At 39.0% G+C, this 21,645-nt stretch overlaps 1 protein-coding gene across 6 annotated transcripts in view; it reads right to left on the minus strand.

Annotated features, from left to right (window-relative positions):
• Positions 1 to 21,645, minus strand: part of EYA3 (EYA transcriptional coactivator and phosphatase 3) — a 121,950-nt gene that overhangs the window by 67,510 nt on the left and 32,795 nt on the right. For 3 of the 6 annotated variants that reach the window (XR_003569296.1, XM_027864451.1, XM_027864456.1), the window contains exon 2: positions 11,515 to 11,613. Coding sequence is in view for 2 of the 6 variants with exons in the window: in XM_027864451.1 (XP_027720252.1) it covers positions 11,515 to 11,547 (33 nt within the window). In the remaining 4 variants the exon portion in view is untranslated. Of the gene's footprint in view, positions 1 to 739; positions 826 to 2,215; positions 2,443 to 11,514; positions 11,614 to 21,645 lie in introns of those variants that run through there. The other 3 variants (XM_027864454.1, XM_027864452.1, XM_027864455.1) reach the window with 3 other exon arrangements.

Below are 21,645 nucleotides of genomic sequence, written 5' to 3' on the forward strand. Positions count from 1 at the left end.
GAGTTAAAGTGGAGAACACCACTGGAGGACAGATCATGATACTGATGCTTTAAATATTGAAGTAAATATTAATTACATTTTCTCAAAACTAGATGAAACCCAAAAGATCACCCACTCCAATGCCTTCATTTTACTGATCAAGAAACTGAGACTCAGAGATGGGGAAGGGACTCGAATAAGGTCACACAGTATAACAGTGCTAGAGCCAAGAGAATACCTAAACAGTCAAATTTAGAATAGCTCAATTCAGGATCAAATGAGTTGACATCTATAAAGGGCACTATAAATCTTAAAGTGCTACATGATGGCTATCTATTATTATTATTATTATTAAATATTTTAAATTTTCTTAGCGGGTAAGGCCAAAAGATCAACAAGACCAACAAAATTCCCACCTGGCACCTTTTCTCCATGATGAGTGATATCCCTCCCCTTCAAAAAAAAAAAAAAAAATCTCAGAAACTCAGATGTGGAAGAGATATCTGAGGTCCACTGGTCCAACCCCCTAGCTGAAGCAGGAATTCTCTCAATCTTACCCCTGCAATTATATGCTCTTTAACACTTAGCTCAAGAAATGCTCAAAGTTGATTTAACCTATAGAGGAAGGTTAAAAAAAAAAAAAAGATGTTAGACAGGCCCCAAGGATGATAAGGTACAAGAGGGGAAAAAGTTCTAAAAGCAGAGATACACAGCATGGGGTATCAGAAAAGCTAAGTCGGTCTAAAGAAAAATGGAATACTTAGTCCTGCCATGCACAGCTCTGGCCTTGGGTTGTTAAACTTCGTCTGCCACATAGCGGTCTGCACAGTCAAAGTGCTGTGTACACTAGAACCAAACAAAATAAGGAGTCATTCAGAGAAGAAAAATAACTTACTTTCTGTGAGTTGGCAAGACAATATTTAGCTGACAGGTAAAGGCAGCACTGTGAGTTCCAATAAAGACAGAGACAGTTTTATGGAACAGAATATAGGTGTGGGAGCCAAGGGAGCAAGGCTGTAGTCCCCAGCACTGCCACTAACTCAGTGTTAGCACTTGATGAGTCATTTAAAATCAAAGGACAGAATTACAAAGTAACAGAACTGAGAAAGTCCTCAGAAGCTAACAAGTCCAATCCCCTCATTTAACAGATGAGGAAACTGAGGTTCAAAAAGAAGAAATGGTCTGCCCAAGTCCATGTTGCTTCATGAAGTGACAGAGCCAGAAGGCTTCAACCCCGACTGTCTGACTTTTAAGTCAACCATGCCTTGAAATCACACGCATGATGCCTCATGGGTATAGGCCTCAGTTTTATCTGTAATATAAGGGATTAGGATTTAGATGATGTCTAAGGGTCCTTCCAGATTCCCTGGTTTGGATTCTTTGGTATAAAACAGTGTTCCTACACAACAATCTGGTAAGACTCTCTTAACAGACTGTGTTCATTTCTCCACATCAAAAACAACAGAAAGCTAGAGATAAAATGACATTTGGAGAAGAGTCAAAATGCCAATAAATTCTTACAAGAGCCTGTCATAATAATGTGGGTACTGACCAACTTGTCCAGGACTTCAAGGCATCTCAATTCCCATCAGCAGCACTGATGCCAGGAAGAACACACTATCTATGAAACCCTAAAGCCTCTGAATGCATGTGTCGTTCAGTTATGTGTCCTGTGCCCCATGGCTCATTCCTTCTTATATAAATGCAGCTGATGCCAGAGCAAAACAGAGCACACCAATGGAGGGAGTGATGGTTAGCTGTCATCCCTCTTCCTACCTGCCTCCTGGGCTGCTGAATAGAGAGGGTGTGGGGTAAAACATAATAGAACTACCATGCCATTCCCCACTCAGAGAGGAATACCACTACCTCTGAACCAGGATTAGGATAGAAGACAACATTACGACTGTGACAGCATTTGGCGAGTAAACACGGACAGCAGAGCCACAAGGCCCAGAGTGGGTCAGTGCTGATGATGGGGAGACTGAGGCAGGATTCGCTGATCCTCTAAATCCAGCCCACAGCTTTCTCTTGACTTCTAGTCCTGCATCAGTTGTGGGATGGACATTTCTATCTAGATTGGCATCTCAAACTCAGTATGTACAAAACAGAATTCATCTTTCCCCCCTAAACGTACTCTTCTTAAAAACTTCCCTATTCGAGTGGGGGTGTTACTCCCTTCCTCGCTGTCATTCAGGTTTGTGATCTGAGTTACAAAGTGATCCTTCACTCTTCTCACCTTTTAACTGCCCCACGTCCAATGAGTTGCCACGCCTTGTCCATTCTGTCTTCATAATCTCCTTCCACATATCCCTTCCCTTCCTCTCATATGGACACTCCTTTAGGTATTCCACACCTCTCACTTGGACCAATCTAATAGCTGTCTTCTTGGTCTCCTTGCTTCTGGTCTCTTCCTACTGCCAAAATAATTTTCCTAAAGTACAAAGTTCGACCATTTCAACTTCTCTGTTAAAAAAAACAAACAAAAAACTTCACTGGCCCTCCACTGACATTTAAGGTAGTTCATAGTCTGACTCCCACCTATCTTTTTTTCCCCTTCTTTTATTTCAACTATGTCCTTCAACTATGTCCTCTTAGGTTCTAAACTGCCTGAAGAGGACACTCCATTATCTTACCCTGCTTGTTCATACAAGCCAGCCCCACCCCCATCTCTGCCTTTTCGGAAGCCCTGTCTTCCTTTAGGGCTCATATTTGTAAAACACTTAGCATGGTGCCAGGCATGCAGAAGGCATCATAGAAATGCTAGCTGTTATTATCAGGAACTACAACTCCTCTGATCCCTCTCCTCATTTTTTTTTTGTTTGTTTGTTTTGCTTTTTGGTGAGGCAATTGGGGTCACGGAGCTAGTATGTGTCATGTGTCTAAGGCTGGGTTTGAACTCAGGTCCTCCTCACTCTAGGGCTGGTACTCTATCCACTGCACCACCTAGCTGCCCCACCCCCTCCTCAGTTTTGCTTGCACTATACCTTTTGTTAGATCCCTTCAATTAGTACAAAGTGCTTTGAGGCCAGGAACTGTTTCTTTTTTGTCTTTCTATCCTTTGTGCCTAACGGACCACCTTGCACACAAGAAGTACTTAATTAAAGTTTGTTGAATGGAATATTATTATAACTAAAATGTGACATAGCTAAACTCAAAAAAGTCAAATAAATCTACTTCACTCTCTGAATTAGAAATAACATTATTACAAACTATCAGATAAGAGTTAAATGTAGGAGTGCTAACAATGGTGTGATATAACATGAAACAATGAAGGCTGTGAGATATCCAAGGATAGTGATCAAATGACAAGGTTGATGACAACTAAAAACCTATAGCCACTGGCTCAAATGGTAGATCATATTAAAGAGAAGCCAAAAGGGACATTTTTGTTTTACTCCCAAGAAACATTTTCAATGTTAGGGATAGGTTTTCAAGGTTGTGATGTGTCATCACATCATACAAATGATAGCCTAATTGTGCTATTCATAAATTTTCTATATGATGATGTCAGTATAACCTGCCATCAGTAAAAGGCGGTATTCTCTGAGTAGTAGTGATGCATTTTTTGTGATAAGGATGAGACAACTAGCCAAAGTAGCAGGTGTAGACTGGTCTTGCAACAGGTGCTTTTCTCTACACAAAGCTAACTAAATAACTCAGGAATGAAAACTCCTACCCTTTAATCAACTCAGGCCAGATCTATGTAGCACAAAGGGAAATAGAGGGCTAATTATTGCCTGGTGAAGCTGTAGAGAAAGCTAATCTGGATAATTCACAGTCTGTCTTTTTTTCATTCAACCAACATGCTGCACTGCACCATGTTAGGAGAAATAAAAAGATGATGCACTTCAGTATTACAACACAAAAGATACATTACTGAACTGCTGTGCATTTTAAATGAAACAGATCAAAATTCTTCTATACTTTAAAAGATCTTCACAGAGGGGCAGCTAGGTGGTGCAGTGGATAGAGCACCAGCCCTGAAGTTAGGAGGACCTGAGTTCAAATCCAGCCTCAAACCGAACACTTGACACATACTAGCTGTGTGACCTTGGGCAAGTCACTTAACCCCAACTGCCTCACCCCCCCCCCCGCCAAAATAAATAAATAAATAAAGTAAAAATAAAATAAAATAAAATAAAAGATCTTCACAAGCCCCCGTGGATAAAACAAATATTCAGCCTCTGGTGGCCAACATTCTGGTGAAAAATCCCTCTTCATTTAGCTAGGCTAGTCTGAGAATAAGAGACATAGTTTGTTGTTGCTGGACTTGTATAGAAAACAATTCAACACAAAGACACATGGGAAAAGAGGCTATCATTAGACTGATGAAGAATAAATTCAAACAAACTATATCTCACTCTGTATAGCAACATGAACTGAAAATGGGCACATGATTTAGACATAAATGGTGAGATCACAAGCAAATGAGTGGAGCCTGGCAGCTGTGGCATACTGGAAATAGCACTGAATTTTTAGCGTCTAGCTCACAGTCTCTCTCCTCTCCAAGCTGGAGAGGGGATCTGGTGATGTCAATCAATCAATCAGCAAGCATGTATTAAGCAGCTACTATATTCTGAGCATTGTACTAGGTGTTGGGGATAGCTCATAAGCTAATAATAGCTAGCATTTATGTAGTGCCTACTAAGTGCCAGGCACTACGCTAAGCACTTTACAAATATTTCACTTGATCCTCACAGTAACCCTATCAAGTAGTTACTATTTTTATTTCCATTTTACAGTTGAGGAGGTTAAGAGACTTGCCCAAGGCCACTTAGCTAGTATCTGAGGCTGAATTTGAACTCAGGTCTTCCTGACTCCAGGCCCAGAGCTCTATCCATTTTGCCACTTACCTGATACGAAAAACAAAATGACCTTGGTTCTCAAGGGTTAGGGCTAGTTCCTCGGGGAACAATACATGCATATTTAAGCATATACAAAATGTACATACAGAATACACACAACAGAAATAAAAGGTAGTTGAATACAAGGTAGTAGAGGAAGGAGAGTCCTAGCAGTTAGGTGATCAGGAGGTGCTTGAGTTGGGCTTTGAGGAAAGAAGAGGAGTCTCTGAGTCAGAGTTGAGAAGGGAGTCCATTCCAGACATGTGGACAACCAAGACAAAGACAGGGAGATGGGAGATGGAGCACAACATACAAAAGACAGAGAGAAGCCAAATTCAGCTGGACCACAGAGTGCAGTCAACATTCATTCGCACTGATGCACTTTCCAAAGCCTGGTCCTCCCCAGTTCATCAACCACTCCATAATCACAACCTAAATTTCCAATCTCTCCCAGTCCCTTTACCATCACACAAAACTGATCTGCCTCTGCGATCCTGAACTTGGCCGTTCCATTCTCTGATCACAGAAGGGTCTCTCTCCTCCTTGCCCTCTCCTTGTGCCCCTATGTGCTCTCCTCTCTCTTCCCACCCAGAGTCTGCTCCATTAAACAGACCCTACCACTCTCTCATCTTAACTGGCTTCTTCTCCTTGTTCTTCCTCTTTGCTTGTAATAAATTCCCTTCTGTCTCCACCTCTTAGAATCCCTACCTTCCTTCAAGGTTCACACCTTCTAAAGGAAATCTTTCCTTATCCCTAAATGTTAGCCCTCTCTCTTCTCAAACTATCTTACATAATTAGCTGTTTATATTATCCAGTAAAATATAAGCTTCTTGAGGGCAAAGACTGTTTTTATTTGTCCCTGTAAACCCAGAGCATGACACAGTATATTGCATATAGTAGGCATTTAAAAAGAAAAGTTTGCCTATGAACATGCATGTAGGTCTCCCTATCTTCAAAAACAAATCTTCACTTTAGCCTGTCATCTCATCAAGCCATCTTCTCCGTGTCAAAGTCAAATTTCTAGAAGGAGGAGTCTATACTTGGCCTCTCCCAACTTCGTTACCAGTGGGTCACTAAACAGTTCTTTACAATCTGGCTTCCCACCTATGCTCTACTAAGACTGACCTCTCACAGGTTACCAGTGCTAACCCTTTTCTCACTCCTTATCCTACTTGACCTGTCTACATTAGCTTTGTTTTTTTAAAGAAATTGGGTCGCCCTGTCTCATTCTGGCTGGAAGTGCAAGGACCACTCTTGACAGATTCCACTCTGAGGAGCCCAGGAGATTTGATTTCTTCTATTTCCAAGCTGGGCCACAGTCACTTCTCCTTAACGACTTGGTGGTCCCCCAATCCTGGGGCTCGCCATATTAATGCTAAACCTAATCTGGACACCTGACGGACCCAGGTCACTACAGAGCTCACAACTCTCAAACTCAAAAGATCTGCTAGCCTCCACCTCCCTAGCAGCAGGGAATGCAGTCGTGGGCCACTAAGCTCCGAGTCTGTTTGCAGTTTTTTGACATTACCAACCAATTTCTCCTTCTGAATACCATCACCTCTCCCTTGACTTCTGTGAATTGCTCTCTTCTGATTCTCGTCTTCTAATCATTCCTCCTTACCACTATTCCCAACTACAAGTATCCCTCAAGGTTCTGTCCCAGGTCTTCTCTTCTTTCTCTTCACTGTCTATCTTGATAATCACATTCATTCCCATGGAGGTGACTCTCAAATCTATATAGGGATAGAGATCGGATTTGTGATGTCACTGGCATAGGGAACTCCCAGATGAGGAAACTACCTCTACCAATTAGGCTGGTACCTTCTCAGTAACTTACAGTGTTAGGGAGTAGTCTGCGAGGTTCAGTGACTTACCCTGGGTCAACCAGCCACAGTGGGTCAGGATAAGAGCTTAAGTCCTGGCTCCAAGGCCAGTACTCCATCCACCACATCATGGTGCCATGCTCTCTCTCCTGAATTCTCTGCATCCTCAAAGTACCTAGAGAGGGCCTAGCACAGAGTAGGTGCTTAGTAAATGCTGGCTGAATTAAACAGAATTTTAGGTACTGGCTTTGTCACTTTTTGGACTTGGACAAGCAGATTTAACCTCTCTGAACGTCTTCATCTATAAACTAAAGGCATGAATACTTATGCTTTCCACTGTATTCAACATCCACTTGGGATAATATTAGTATCTCACATTTCTACAGCACTTTTCATTTTACACATCGGACTTCACTGATTCTTTACAAAAGCCATATGTAAACAGTGGTACCTCAGTTTTGCAAAAAGAAGAAACAAAGGCTTAAAAAGATGGGTCACACAATAGGGATGGAGTTTTTTCTGTGGACTATGAAGTACAAACACTATCTGTTTTCAAGAATGATTCTAAAGGAATGTCCTTCTAAGAATTCAGCAGCAGGATCCCCTTCAGGGCAATTCTAATGTAAATACTTGATTCAAATATAAAATTCATGCAATATTTATGAAAGTCTTATTTCTTGGTATCATATAATTGCTAGCTTGATGACAAAAGTTTCTGTCATCATATATATAACTACCATCCTACAACATTTATATTTCTAAATAGTCTTTGTAATAAAGATTTTAATCAGTATCTTTTGTTTTTTATATCACCTCGATTCACCTCATACTCCTCCTCCTCCCCACTCAAAGAGTAATGCTTTATAACAAAGAATTTTTAAAAGAGCAGATAAAATTCAGCAAAACCTATCAATAATACATGCAAAGGACATACCATTCTATGTAGTGTTCTATACCTACAGACCCACCCCTCTGCAAAGCAGAGACTGGAGGTATCCTCTTAGATTTCTTCTTTGGTCCAAGTCTGTTCTTTGTGATTTTGTTAGGTTTGCTTTGGACTGTTTTGCAATTGTTATTCTTTCCATCTACTGCTGTGATCAGAGCGACCTCTCTGATTTCTCTCTGCATCAGTACACATCTTTCCATGCTTCTCTGTATTGGACATACGTGTTGTTTCTTACAATATGCTAACATTCCACTAAATGTTCTCCAAATATTTATATACACGGGTTTAAACGTTATTTTTGTATAACCACATACAAAATGTGGTTTTGTATCAGGCAAAAGTCTGATTCAACTTATTGTTTAAATATATTTCAAATGGTCTTTACAAATTTAACTTCTCTCTTTATCAGGTAGACACTCCTTTAGTCCCATTATTTTGAAGATGGTTTATCAGGAACAGTTGTCTTAGGACATTCACTTCCTTATGCAGTGAAATCTCCAACTTACCAATTGAGAAAATTAAATTGATCCTGTTTCATTTTTAATTGAGTTTGTCCTGTAATAGTCTAAGCCACAGTTCTTCATCTCTGAATTCAGTTCAGAAATTTAGCTGGCCTATAATAAGTTAAGTTTAGAAATCCAGTTCTCTTGCTAATCACTATTCTATTCTTGCCTCAAAGAAATCTGTTTTCCTTAGAGGATGTAGGTGGCCACCAAAGAGTCTGGTCTAGTATCTTTACACTACCAAGCTATCCTTCAAGGATGTCTGGTTGGCTATCAAAGGCTATTATCTCAAACCTTGCATAGCAATTCAAACAATGAATATTTTAGTCACAGAAAGAGAAGGAGAGGGTTGTTGCTAGTCCCTCATTCCCAATTTCCAACCAATCATGTCCTTACCCCCATGATGCTCTAACTCTAATCAACAGTATTATTTCCTCATCTACCCTATTGTGTTCTTTGGTCCATGTTTATAAAAGGGAGCTGCGCCTCCAATGTGAGGTCTTTTGGCTAACCAAGTCAGTTTTAAGACCTATTTTATTACCAGGTTTGCACTCTGCTAATAAAATTGTTGTCTTGCTCAGAGAATGTGCCTCAGTTTACCTTTGTTGAATTTCACGCGAAACACAATAAAAGAATCAATCACCACAAAATTTTTCAGTACCTATTACATGCCAAGCACTGAGTTAGACTAGGAATACAGAAATAAAAAAGAAATAATCTCTGCCACCCTCAAGGAACTTATGTTCTATTAAGGAAAACAACACAGATCTGTTTTATGCTTTTCTTCCCTAGCGCTCAGTACAGTCCTTGGCACATAGGAGGTGCTTAATACACGTTTACTGATTCTCTCTGAAGGACTGAAGGATGAAGGGAATGGAGGTTATAGTGAGGAGGAATGAGAAGGCAAGGGCTATGGGTCATTAGGCACTGGGAAAGACAGAATGATAAAGCACGATTTTTTAAATCAAGGAAGTGAACCAGTTGGTGGTGGTAAGATCAAGGACTTGATCACCTCTGGGCACAGAGACAGGGGTGTACGTGAGGAATGTTATGAAGAACAAACAAGACCTGATAACTGACTGGATACGAGGTGCTGAGAACCCGTGAACCAAGCAGGAAGTTTCTGGTGAGAACCTCTACTGCGGGGCCCTAGGGATCAGGCAAAGGCCTCTCAACATTCCCTCCATGTAACGGGCTTATATGCCAATGGAGTATCCTGAGATTGCAAACCTGGGTGACTGGAAGGACCCTGGTGCCTTCAAAAGAAACAGAGAAGTTTGGAAGAGGGCGAGTTTTGCAGGTCAAGATGAATTCTGTTTTAGACATGTTGAGATTAAACAGCCTGCAGCACATCCAGCTTCAAATATCCAATAGGCAGTTGGGAAAGAACAGGGCTGCATATGGAGATTCAGAAGTCATCTGAACAGAAATGATCATTGGACCCACATGAGCTTATGAGTTTAATCACCAAGAAAAAGAATGGAGATAGAGAAGAAAAGAAGGTCCAGGATAGAGCCTAGATGCATGCATGGGTGAGTTGGGACATGGAAGACGATTCTGCAAAGGAAACTGAAGAGTGGTCAGACAAATAGAGAGCAACGTCACGAAAACTCAGGGAGGAATAGTGGTCAATTATGTGAAATGTTACAGAGAGTGCTGAGAAAGTAAAAAGATCAGCAATCATTTCAAAGAGAGATGTTTTAGCTGAGTGATAAGGGAAAGGGGGAAGGGAACAAGCATTTGTTAAGTGCCTACTATATGCCGGGAACATAGGTCTTTAAAAATATGATCTCATTTGATAAGGTCAGAAAACAAATTTTGAGGGATTGAGAAAGTGGGTAATGGGAGAGGGATGGAGGGCACATGAGTAGGCAGCAGAGTATAAAGGAAAGGGCAGAGGAGTCTGTCACTAATAAGCTTCATGAAGCAGGACAAGCTACTTCTCTCTATAGTTCTAAGGGCACTGAGTTTACAGTCAAAAGTACCTTCGAGCTATCAGTCTATGGGCCTGTGATCCTACATCCTGGTTTTGAATTCTCTCTTTTGCTGGCTAGTTAGCTGTATGACCCTGGGCAAGTCCCTTGTCCTTTCCCAGCCTCCGTTTTCATTTCTATAAAGAGAAAGTGTTGTCCTAGATCATCTTTAATGTCTCTCCAAGTTTTATTATTCTATGTCTTTAACTACCACAGAGGTGTCCATGATGTATCTGACTCAGTATTCAATCTTTCAGGGTATTTTTCTACCATTGTAAAGGTGATGCGGATAATTTTGAATATTCTCATCAATGTCACTTCAGGAACAATTCAAATACTCCATGAAAAACATTCACTAGCTATCTGGAGCTGACTAACCTTCATGCTTATCATAAACTAATTCTCATATGAAAGGGCCTAAAGGATGATTTTACTTTAAAAAATGGCAAGAAGTGTACTTCATATCACCAAGAGATGAATTTACGAAAAGCACATGTAAATTGATTTTCTATAAACTGGTCATTTTAAATGCACTATAAGAATTAATTTTGTGTATCCCCGGCACTTAATACAGTGCTGGCACATAAACAGGCTCCTACTAAATATTTATTGATTGACTAACTTTTATTACACTTAATTAAGACAGATGTTTTTCATCATTAAGAGCTAGCTAAAAGATACCAAGAAGTCAACACTTTAAGACTACAGATTCACATTTGGCTTCATCAACAACAGAGTTAAAATTGTGATTTGTAACAAAAGTAACCTGCCTCATCAGAAGAACTTAGTTTAAAAACGACAACAAAACCCCAACAAATCTTCATTCCTCTGTGGAAGGTACTATCTATCTCTTCTATAACCATTTAAAAGGACTTCATCTTATCTTTTTCATTTCTCAAGTATCTCAATTTGACAATCTACTAGTCTAGTCTGCATAGGAAAACAGAAGCTCACATTTGTTAGAGCTTGTCAGTCTGAAATAACAATGGCTCAAGTTCCTATGGTACTTCACAGCTTAGTTTATAAAGCAACAGCCGTAGGAGAGAAATAACTGGAATATAATTCTTTCCATTTTACAGCTGGAGAAACCAAGATAAGGGTAAAGTCACAAAGCAGCAGAAACACACTGGAACCTGGTTTCAAAAATCTACTTGTTTTTCACGTTTCAGAATAGCCCAGGCACTTTGGGGGGATTTTTTGGGGGGGTGAGGGTGTGCAGGGGACTCTTTAGTTCACTGTTGTAGGAGTAAGTCTGTTTCAGGTATTAGCAAAACTGAGAGTCAAGTACCTTGTTAAGGTCACTCTGGGAAAAACATAAAGGAAGGAACCTGGTCCTCATTTGTTCTTTGTCATTTAAGACCTAACAAGAATTCAGAACAATATCTTGAATTTCCTAATTCAAGTTTTTTTTGACAATTATCTTTAGGTTTAAAAAAAAATACTTACTGGCTGCTCTGGTAAATCCTGTTCCTCTTCCATGAGTACCACTTTTCTGGGATATGCTTGTGTGACTGGCTTGCAAGTCTTCTCAGCAGTCTACACAGTCTGTAAAAAAAGGGATGCAGACCTTTATGTACTTAGAAGGTGCTTATCATTAAGGCCATCATGTAGAAATTTTTTTTTCTATATTGTTCTCCCCACCTGTCTACATGAGTTACAATCTTCAAATATCAAACTTGCATGCGGCTTTTCAAAATAGAAATGCTGTACCAAGTTTCAAGGCAGGGATACAGGATTGTTTTTCATGCCTTACAAAAGCCAACACGTGAGCCATTTCAACTGCACTTAAAACATGGTTGGTTACTCTAAGGCTTAATACATCAGACATCTTACAATGACAGCCACGTGCACAGAACTAAAACAAATTTCTTTAGGATTAACAGTTACATCATAAACGATAAGACTGGCCTACCATGCCAATAAGGTGCGATAACATCTAACCTGTTTTAATGTGGAACATTTATATAACTGTTACACCAAAAAAAAAAAAAAAAGTCACTAAATAGGACAGCCTGGAGTATCAATTAAATGCTTCTACAACTAACTAGCCACACCTGGCCAATTTAAAAGGAAGTAATATATATTTTTAAACTTAGATATATTCAAAATGAAATATATATATGCGTGTATATATACACGCATATATACATATACACACAATGGCAGATATATTTTAGGCAAGGTTAAATAATGAATAATCTTTTAAGTTACTACACACTAATCACTACTGAAAGCCAGAGGACCCATTTGACTCTGAGGTAAACCACTTCCATAAAAATGATCTCTTCAATTACTTAAGCAAAATATTCCTAGCTTTTAAGTCGTTCACTGTACTCATTTTCAAATTAGGAGGAAAAAAAAAAACATGGGTTAGAGCAGTAAAAAATTCTAACAAGAAGCATCATATTTAGTGGTAATAGTCAGCCTAAAGCTAAAAAAGAAAAAGAAAGCATGAAAAACTAGTTGCACCACAATAATGGAGCTAAAGACATTTATATGTGAAGCAGAGGAGACTAGTTTCTGTTGGAATGTGTTCTATTTGCTAAACTAATCTTTCATCAAAATTTACAAACTCCCTAATTTCCTCTGCCAACACCAATCTCCAACTAATGAAAGAATGGCGACTTATAGATATACTGGAACAAGACATTACTAAGGTCCAAGGAAACATTCATAGCCTTCATATGACTTTTACTGTTCTATTACTTAACACTGTAGAGAAAGTACTCAGGGAAGGGAGAAAAGGGAGAAGAGACGTGATCACATGCACTGTTTTCCACTCCAAAGTATCTTTATCAAAGCAACTAGGCAGTACAGTAGGTAAGAGTACTAAACTTGGAATCAGGGAGATCTGAGTTCAAATGCAGCCTTACACACTGTGTGACCTTGGGCAAAAGATTTAAACTCTACCAGCTCAATTTCCTTATCTTTAAAATGGGATAATAACAGCGTATACCTCACAGTATTGTTGAGATCAAATGAAGCTAACATATTTACAGTGCTTCACAAACCTAAACTGCTATATGATACTAGTTATTAGTAGTAGTATCATTATCATTATTGCTAAGTATTCCCTGGCTCAGGAAGATGATGTTCCATGATGCACAAAGACAAGGACAGGCCAGCTCTGTGAGCACGCTGCTCCCTCTATACCCCCTTGACTCAGCACTCCTCACAAGGTGCAAGAAATCAGGTCTGAGGGGGCAGCTAGGTGATGCAGTGTATAGAGGGCCAGCCCTGGAGTCAGGAGGACCTGAGTTCAAATCCGGTCTCAGACCAGACACTTGACACTTACTAGCTGTGTGACCCTGGGCAAGTCACTTAACCCCAATTGCCTCATCCCCCTCCCCCCCCAAAAAATCACATCTGAGCCGGAATGCAAACACACCTGGATCAGGCTTCTATTACAGATACAGATGGAACTAATCTACAATTTACAGTCTACCAGTATTGAATATCAAAAGCTGTCTCAATCAACAAGTATTTATTAAGTGCTTACTGTGTGCCAGGAACTGTCAAGTATCTAAATATATGCATATTCAAACTCTCTAAAATTATTCTAGGTCACAAAATCACTGGAGAAATTTTCTCATCTGGATTAGCCACTTTCTGTCAAACGTACTGATCGCTTGTTCTTACCAGAACACATTTTTACCCAGAGCATTACTCTGGTAGTATTCTTCTTTTCAACAAAGCACCACAACTGTGACTGAAGAGTTTTAATTTAATATTTTCATTTATTTCAAGCAACAAACTTGGGCAAATTTGGCAAATATGGAAATATAATCTCAAAACTCTGCTAGGTAATACTCTGAAAAAGTTCTGTAACTCAAGTTGCAGAAAAATCTAATTTTAACTCCCTCAAAACAGGGAAAGAAAAAAAATGGAGACATGAATCCTCATGCCCACCTTTTCTTTCAGGGTAAACACCACCTATTATTTCCATCCCAAGTCATTTCAATTTAGGTTAGGAAAAATTTTATGCTTCAGGGAAAACTGAGCCTCACATAAACCAAGTCTGAACACTGCCATTGGTAACTAAAATGACAATTGATAATTCTGATCAGTTTAAAACAAACATGAGAGGCAACTAGGTGGCACAGTGGATAGAGTACCAGCCCTGGAGTCAGGAGGACCTCAGTTCAAATTAGGCCTCAGACACTTGACACTTACTAGCTGTGTGACCTTGGGCAAGTCAATTAACCCCAATTGCCTCACAAAAATTCTTTAAAAAAATTTTTTTTTAAAAGAAAGAACATATTTTATGCAAAATACTAACCTTGTGGGAGCTTTTGAAAAGTATTATAGAATGCATGATGGGACTGTGGAAGAACACAACCTGGAAAACTGGTCATTTCCCAGCGATAAAAAAAAAATATTCCTTATTTGAGGAGAGCAGGTGCTCGTTGGTAATGAAGGAAAATGTAGCACTACCATTCAAATCTTAATACACTTATTTCCAGGCTCTGATGTGGTATCTTGGAAGGGTAGGTTTTAACCCCAGTTCTGATCAATACATTTTGCCATCATTCTCTCTTTCATGAGATGTGTTTTTCTAAAATATCAGATCAAATTCAATAGCTTTAAATCTAAGCTTTTAAAAGCCAAGAGGAAGAGAATGTAGATTTACCAAAATGTCATGTCATGTCATAACAAGATGACATTTAAAAAACACATTCTCTCTACATTAATCTTCTGTCACTTTAAGTAATAACGATGTTTGGATATACGAGTTTACATGGAATTTTCTAGTTTCTCTGCCTACTACTGATTTCCTGATTGACATGTTTCCAATTCATCGATGTGCCAATCACAACTCAGAATCCAACAAACAAATTGGAACTTCACATCCTCTTCTCAACAAATAGCATTAACAATTCAAAATAAGATTATCTAATTCACATTCGAAGGCAGCAAGGTGGCCCAGTGGACAGAGAGCAGGTCCTGGAGTCAGAAACACTCTTCTTCCTGAGTTCAAATCCAGTCTTAGACACTTACTAGCTGTATGACCCTGGGCAAGGCACTTCACCCTGTCTGCCTCAGTTTCCTCATCTGTAATATGAGCTGGAAAAGGAAATGGCAAACCACTCCAGTATCTCTGCAAAGAAAACCCCAAATGGAGTCAGAAAGAGTTGGACACAACTGAAAAACAACTCAACAGCAACAAAAAAATTCATCTATTTTAAGAATTATTTTCATAAAATTCTTCTACTCCATTTCTAGTTGTTCATTAAAAAATATTTCCAGATATAAGCATCTTCTGTTTGTATTTTATATAACATATGATATGAATTTTTACAAATTTTTAAAAAATGGAAAGCCAGGGGGCAGCTAGGTGGCGCAGTGGATAGAGCACTGGCCCTGAAGTCAGGAGGACCTGAGTTCAAATCCAGCCTCAGACATGTAACACTTACCAGCTGGGTGACCTTGGGCAAGTCACTTAACCCTATTGCCTAGCCAAAACAAAACAAAACAAAACGTGGAAAACCAAAATGTAACACAAAAAATTAGAAAAAATTCAATTCCAATTAGACAGCTATCACATTTTCTCTTTTATATATAGTACAACACAGCTGACTGCCACATTTCAAGAAACCATCAGAATTTTCCTAACTTTTAAGCTACTTTCAATGAAACTACTTAGCTAGCTAGGTTATCACTGAAAAGAAAAACTGCATGTAAATCAAATATGATTATCATCATCCCCTACATTCACAGTATTGGTAAGGAGTAAAAAGCTCTGTAAGAGGAATCTGCATATGGGTACCCCAATTTCTTGGTCAGTATACCCAGCAATTCTCAGAAATCTAGAATAATTTATGTGTTTCTGATGCTCAGATTCAATTTTGAAGATGTATTTACCACTTCCACCACATACATATACACACATACACCTGACACCCAGGCATAGGAGGGTATTCTGTGGTTCTGGTCAGTAACTACTATCAATCTCCTAGATTCAAAGAAAGTCTTTAATTGGGTATTTGCCCTGTATTTTCCAGAACAGAGCAGCAGATAAGTCATAAAAATTTTCATGTTACAAAATTTTTCACCATCCTCCTCTAATTAACACTCACCATACCAGCAGAGACCTCTAGTTATTTGAGGCGCATAACACTGCAGGTCTTAATGGATTTCTTTTTACATCTGACAAGGCCTATACAATTAGCCTAAAATTCCCTGAAAATCTTTTAAAATTAGCAATAGCTACAGCTTACTAAATGCAGTTCTTAAGTTCTCCTCAAAAAAAAAATTACTTGAATTTCACAAGTTATCCCAAAATCTTGTGTTTGACTTTATTTTTTAAAAAATAATCAATACTAACCTCATAGTACCCTAAGACAACCTTGATGGGGATGCAAGTAAATTCTTTTAAAAGAAAAAAAAAGTTGTGCAGACTGGTCTGTTTTCTGTATCAAATTAAGCCAAGAAATACTCCCAGCATTTAGTAGGAAAAAAAGCTTACTATTTTCACAAAAGGCATGTGGATTTTTAGAGCTGGAAGAGATCTCAGAAATCACCTAGTCCAACTTCCTAATTTTTTTTGTTGTTCAGTCATTTCAGCCGTGTCTGACTCCTTGTGACCCCATTTGGGGTTTTCTTGGCAAAGATACTGGAGTGGTTTGTAATTTCCTTCTCCAGCTCATTTTACAGATGAGGAAACTGAGGCAAACTGGGTTAAGTGACTTGTTCCAGATCACACAGCTAGTAAGTGTCTGATGCCAGATTTGAACTCAGGAACATGAGTCTGTCTGACTCCAGGCCCTGTGCTCTACTCAATACACTACCCCTTAGGTAATTTCAAGTACATAGGACACAAAAATAAATTGTCACCTTTCCTTGGCAGCAAAAACTTTATGACTAACAAAAGAAATTCACTACATCTATTTTAAAAGCAACAGCTAAAAACTCAAGTAATAATAATAGTAACACTCTTCATTTTAGAGCATTTTAAAAGTTTAAAAATGCTTTCCACAAAGCAATCCTTCTCAGTAAGTAGCTATTGCAAATCACCTCTCAACCCTGAACTGTTTAACTTTCTAGGTGTGCTTGTCTTCTCTCCTCAACTAGACTTTAAAATCTTCAAGGGTGATTGACTATCTTATCCCCCCTTGAATTTTTCCACTCCCTACAAATCCAAATGGAGGCAGCTCCATTTGGACTCAATGGGTAAAAAGCTGGGCCTTGAGTCTGAAAGACCTGAGTCTTACTGAGACTTACTAGCTGTGTGACCAAGTACTTAACCTCTGTTTGCCTCAATCCACTGGAGAAACAAATGGCAAACCACTCTAGTATCTTTGCCAAGAAAAACCAATGAACAGTATTAGAGTGCTATGGTCCATGAGGTAAGAAGAGTTGGAGACAAACTAATGACAACAAATCCAATTAGCATTTATTAAACATCTTACCACATTATTCATTGTGCCAGATGCTAGAGATACAAAGACAATTCAAAAAATAACTACATAGCTACTAAACAAAGTAAAAATATTAATTCCATACCTCAACTTATTCAAAATACAGTTCTCGTGAAAATTATGATTTTAAAAATAAGACAACACTAATGCTGACTTTGTCAAACTTAAAAACAGAATTAAAAAATCTTTGAGCTGGGAGGGATCTCAAAGGTCCTAATTCAATCTTCTGCTACTGGAAGAATGCACTTTACATAGATCCAAGAGAGTAATTCTCTCCTCCACCTCAAATGATCAACAAAACCTGCATATTTGTAGTGAAATCAGTATATGGTTGTTAAATAAGGAAGCAGAAAAAGCACTGACTGGACTCAGTCAGGAAACCTAGGTTCTAAAGTCCCAGCTTTTCATTAACTACATTAGACTAGTCACTTTATTGCCCTGGGCCTGGTTCCTCATCTATTTAAAAAAAGGAAGGGGGAAGGGGGAGGAATTTGGATCGAATGCTTTCTAAGGTCCCTTCTAGCTCTATAACTGAACTGAATTTATGCAGAATACTGAATAAACAGATCTAAAAGTTCTCATCTTCACTCTCCTCACTTCTTACCCTACAACTGAGTTGCAATTTTACTGGTATTCATGTTAATTTACCTTAGGGTTCTTAACTTTTTGGTGTCAAGTCAGATGAAGCTCATGAACTCCTCAAAATAATGTTTTCAAATGCACAGAATAAAAATAAACTGATTATACAGAAGTACAGTTATCAAATTATGGACCTCAGGTTAGGAATACCTATATTTCTGAACTCTAAAGGTGGAGGAGGAAGCTGATCTCCCAGTCAGAAAGGCCTGTGCTCAAGTCCCTCTTCTGACACATGGTGGCTGTGTGACCCAAGCCACTTAACTTCTTAGTGTCCTGGCAAATGGGGACAGGCAACTTGCTTCTTAAGTTGCAGAAAGGATGTAAATCTGCACTGGTATAGAAAATGCCTCAGCTGCTCTCTAGACCAATGAAATCAAAGGGTTGGTCACAAAAATAATCGAAGGAAATGGCCTGAAATATATGCAAGTCACATTTTAATCCTATTTCTAGGTCAGATTAATATCTATTTTGATGTACTGATACAGATGCTCACTCAAAATCTGAAATTGAAAACGTAGTCAAAAGCTCATCTCTTACTACTACCAATGTTTTGGAGACAGCTCTCCACCACCTCTGAGGGGATTCCTGGTTCATGTATGGACTAAATAGATGGTCTCTGTGACTGCTTCCAACTCTGAGATTTTGTGATCATCCAGTCCAACGACTCACTTGACAGAACAAAACGCTCTTCAGTGACCCTTCCTACTTACTCACAGTTAGGATGATGATGGCTGTCTATTCTCAAGACTTAAATGCTAGTGGATAGAGCACTGGCCCTGAAGTCAGGAGGACCTGAGTTCAAATCCAGCCTCAGACCAAACATTTGACACCTACTAGCTGTGCGACCCTGGGCAAGTCACTTAATCCCAACTGCCTAAAAGTAAAAAAAATTAAAAATTAAAAAATAAAAAGACTTAAATGCTGAGGACCTTTGTGAAGGACATCTTTTGCTGTCTATGGGAAGTAGTAATTTTTGGTCATGTGGTTCACAACATAATTATTTCTATGTCCTGGGAAAAACCTGAGGCAAGATGCCATCCTGAAGTGATACATCTCCACAGGCTCAGTCTCAGCGGTATCTGCAAATCTTCCATCGACTGTAAATGAAGGGAGGAGGGAAGTGCATTAGCAAAATCAAAGTTCTAGCTTTTTACCAAGTTCTTCGTTTATCCAAGTCAAGAAGTATTTATTAAGCACCTTTTGTGCACCAGGCACTTCGCTAGGCACTGCCAGAAAGGATGGTTTTGCCAAAGAAGGAAAGAAGAAAAAAAGGTTGAACAGAGAATTCCCTCTAATCTTGCAATTCTATCTTCACAAAATTCTACCTTTAGCAAGTCCTTTTCTAACCACAAAGAGGATAAAGGGAAAAAAAGCAGTCTCTGAAACTGTGATTACTTTACTGGCAAAGACAGTTCAGCTAAGGAGCATCAGTAATGGCAACTACTTAGCTCACCTCTGAAGTGCATACCTCACCACCTTTGAAGATTTAGCACATCAGACCGAGGACTGGAAAGTCCCTTAGGTCCCCTTATCCAACACCCTCATCATTTCACAGATGAGGAAACAGACTCATGAAAGTTAAGTAATTTGTACAAGGTCACTCAGGTAGTGAATGGCAGAAACAGGATTTTAATCCATATCCTTTGACTCAAGCCCCAGGACTCTTTCCTATATACCACAGTACCTCTGTTATAAATAAGAATCTAGAGCCCTTCCACCTCCCACCTTTTCCCTCATCTTTGTTTCAGTGTACCTGGTTTTGCAATATAAAGAAAAGAACTTCACTTTATTACCTCATCCTGAATTCACAAATATTCTTGCCTGCCAGGAGTTAGAGGAACCTGAATTAACCATAAGGCCTCAAACAGCAACAAGCAAGGATCCTTTATGGGATTTTAAAAATTTTTTATTTTTCGTTCTAGACACTTATCTCCTATGTTTGTCAGCTATCTCAAATTCACTCTATGAAACACATAGTTTGAGTACAGTTGATGGATAACAATTATATTAAATTTCTAACTAAAACTGAGTAGAAATAATAGAAGCTAACATGATATTAAAACAAAATTTCGGGCTACAGAAGAAAAAAGTCAGGGCTTTTACTGATGTCTCAATCACCAGATTAAGAGGGAGCAGGAAATAAAAGGGGCACCCAGAGAAATCTTCCTTTCCATAATGAACCCTTTGGCATCCACTCATTGGAAGGTAATCTTGCCACTTCTCCCTTAGCTAAGAACCTTCATCCTTCTGCTTTTACGCCGAGACAAATTCCATACTATGGGAAAGAGAGAGCATCTAATAACCCAGCAATCTTGCCTGTCCCTGGTGCTACAAAAGCTCTGAAAGGCTTGGATGATCACTCCTAATGATCAAAGGATCAGAAATCCAAATGGTCCTGGTCCCCTTGGTGTTTACTCTTCCAGTCTATAAACAGAATCTGATTTCTAACGTTTGCCATCAGTCTGTTCTTTTTCAGCCATTTTTACTTACAGGTGGATCAAAGGCAAAAGGCCACTGGAAGAAAGACAATTGATTTGCAGAAGTTAAATGGAATATGTGTCTGAACCCAATTCACTTAACTAGCAAGAGTTTCTAAGAGTGGCAAGGGCTGAGGGTTGGAAAATCTGGTATGGTAAAGACTTAATGGATAAGAGGTAAGAGATAGTTTCAGAATATAGAGTCTAGAATGAAAAAAAGGAGAATAGCTATGTTCATTTGAAAGAAACAAAATGGGTAGATGAAAAGAGGAGGATCGAAGATAAAGAAAATGTGAGGCAGGCAGGGACTGGTCGGTGGTCATCAGTAACTAACATATACTTTTAAATCTCAGTATATGTTACTTAGAACCATAAAATGGGAGAGCTGGAAGGGCCCTTAGAGATTACCTAATCCCTTCATTTTACCCAAGGTAGGGGAAGAATGAAGCCCAGACAGTTCATACAATCAAAATTTAATTAGAGATACTTGGTCAGTCATCAAATCCAAATGCCTCATTTTACAGATAAAGAAATAGAACCCGAGAGGTTGTCACTTTCCAGAAATCAAACAAATAATTAATAAGGACTTGAACCCAGAGTCCAGGTCTCCTGACACTTAATCCAATGTTCTTTTTCAACAATGCTGTAAGACTTCGGCGTTTACTGGGAGGTAATTTTAAGTAGCTAATTAACAATAACTTAGAAAAGAAATGACGGGTAAAAACCTGATTCAAATGAAGGCCCTTTCTAGTTCTAAATCTATGACCCCATAGAACAAACCCCAATCTCCAGAGGGGTCTAATAAGTGATTACATAATGCTAAGTGTTGCAAATACAAATACAAAAAAAGCATCTCAGCCCCCAAGAAACTGGCAGAATATTAGGGGGTCAGGGAAGCTATAGGGAAAAGACACATATGCAAATAAAATAGAACACAAGGTGAAAAGGGCAAATAATAATGAAGCAAAGTGCTACAAAAACCTGGGGGAGATACTGATCCCATAAGAAGTGGAGGTAGTTAGGGAAGGCTTCTTTGAGAAGAT

The sequence above is a fragment of the Vombatus ursinus genome, unplaced genomic scaffold (assembly GCF_900497805.2).
Source record: "Vombatus ursinus unplaced genomic scaffold, bare-nosed wombat genome assembly UNPS02014775.1, whole genome shotgun sequence".
NCBI lineage: Eukaryota > Metazoa > Chordata > Mammalia > Diprotodontia > Vombatidae > Vombatus > Vombatus ursinus.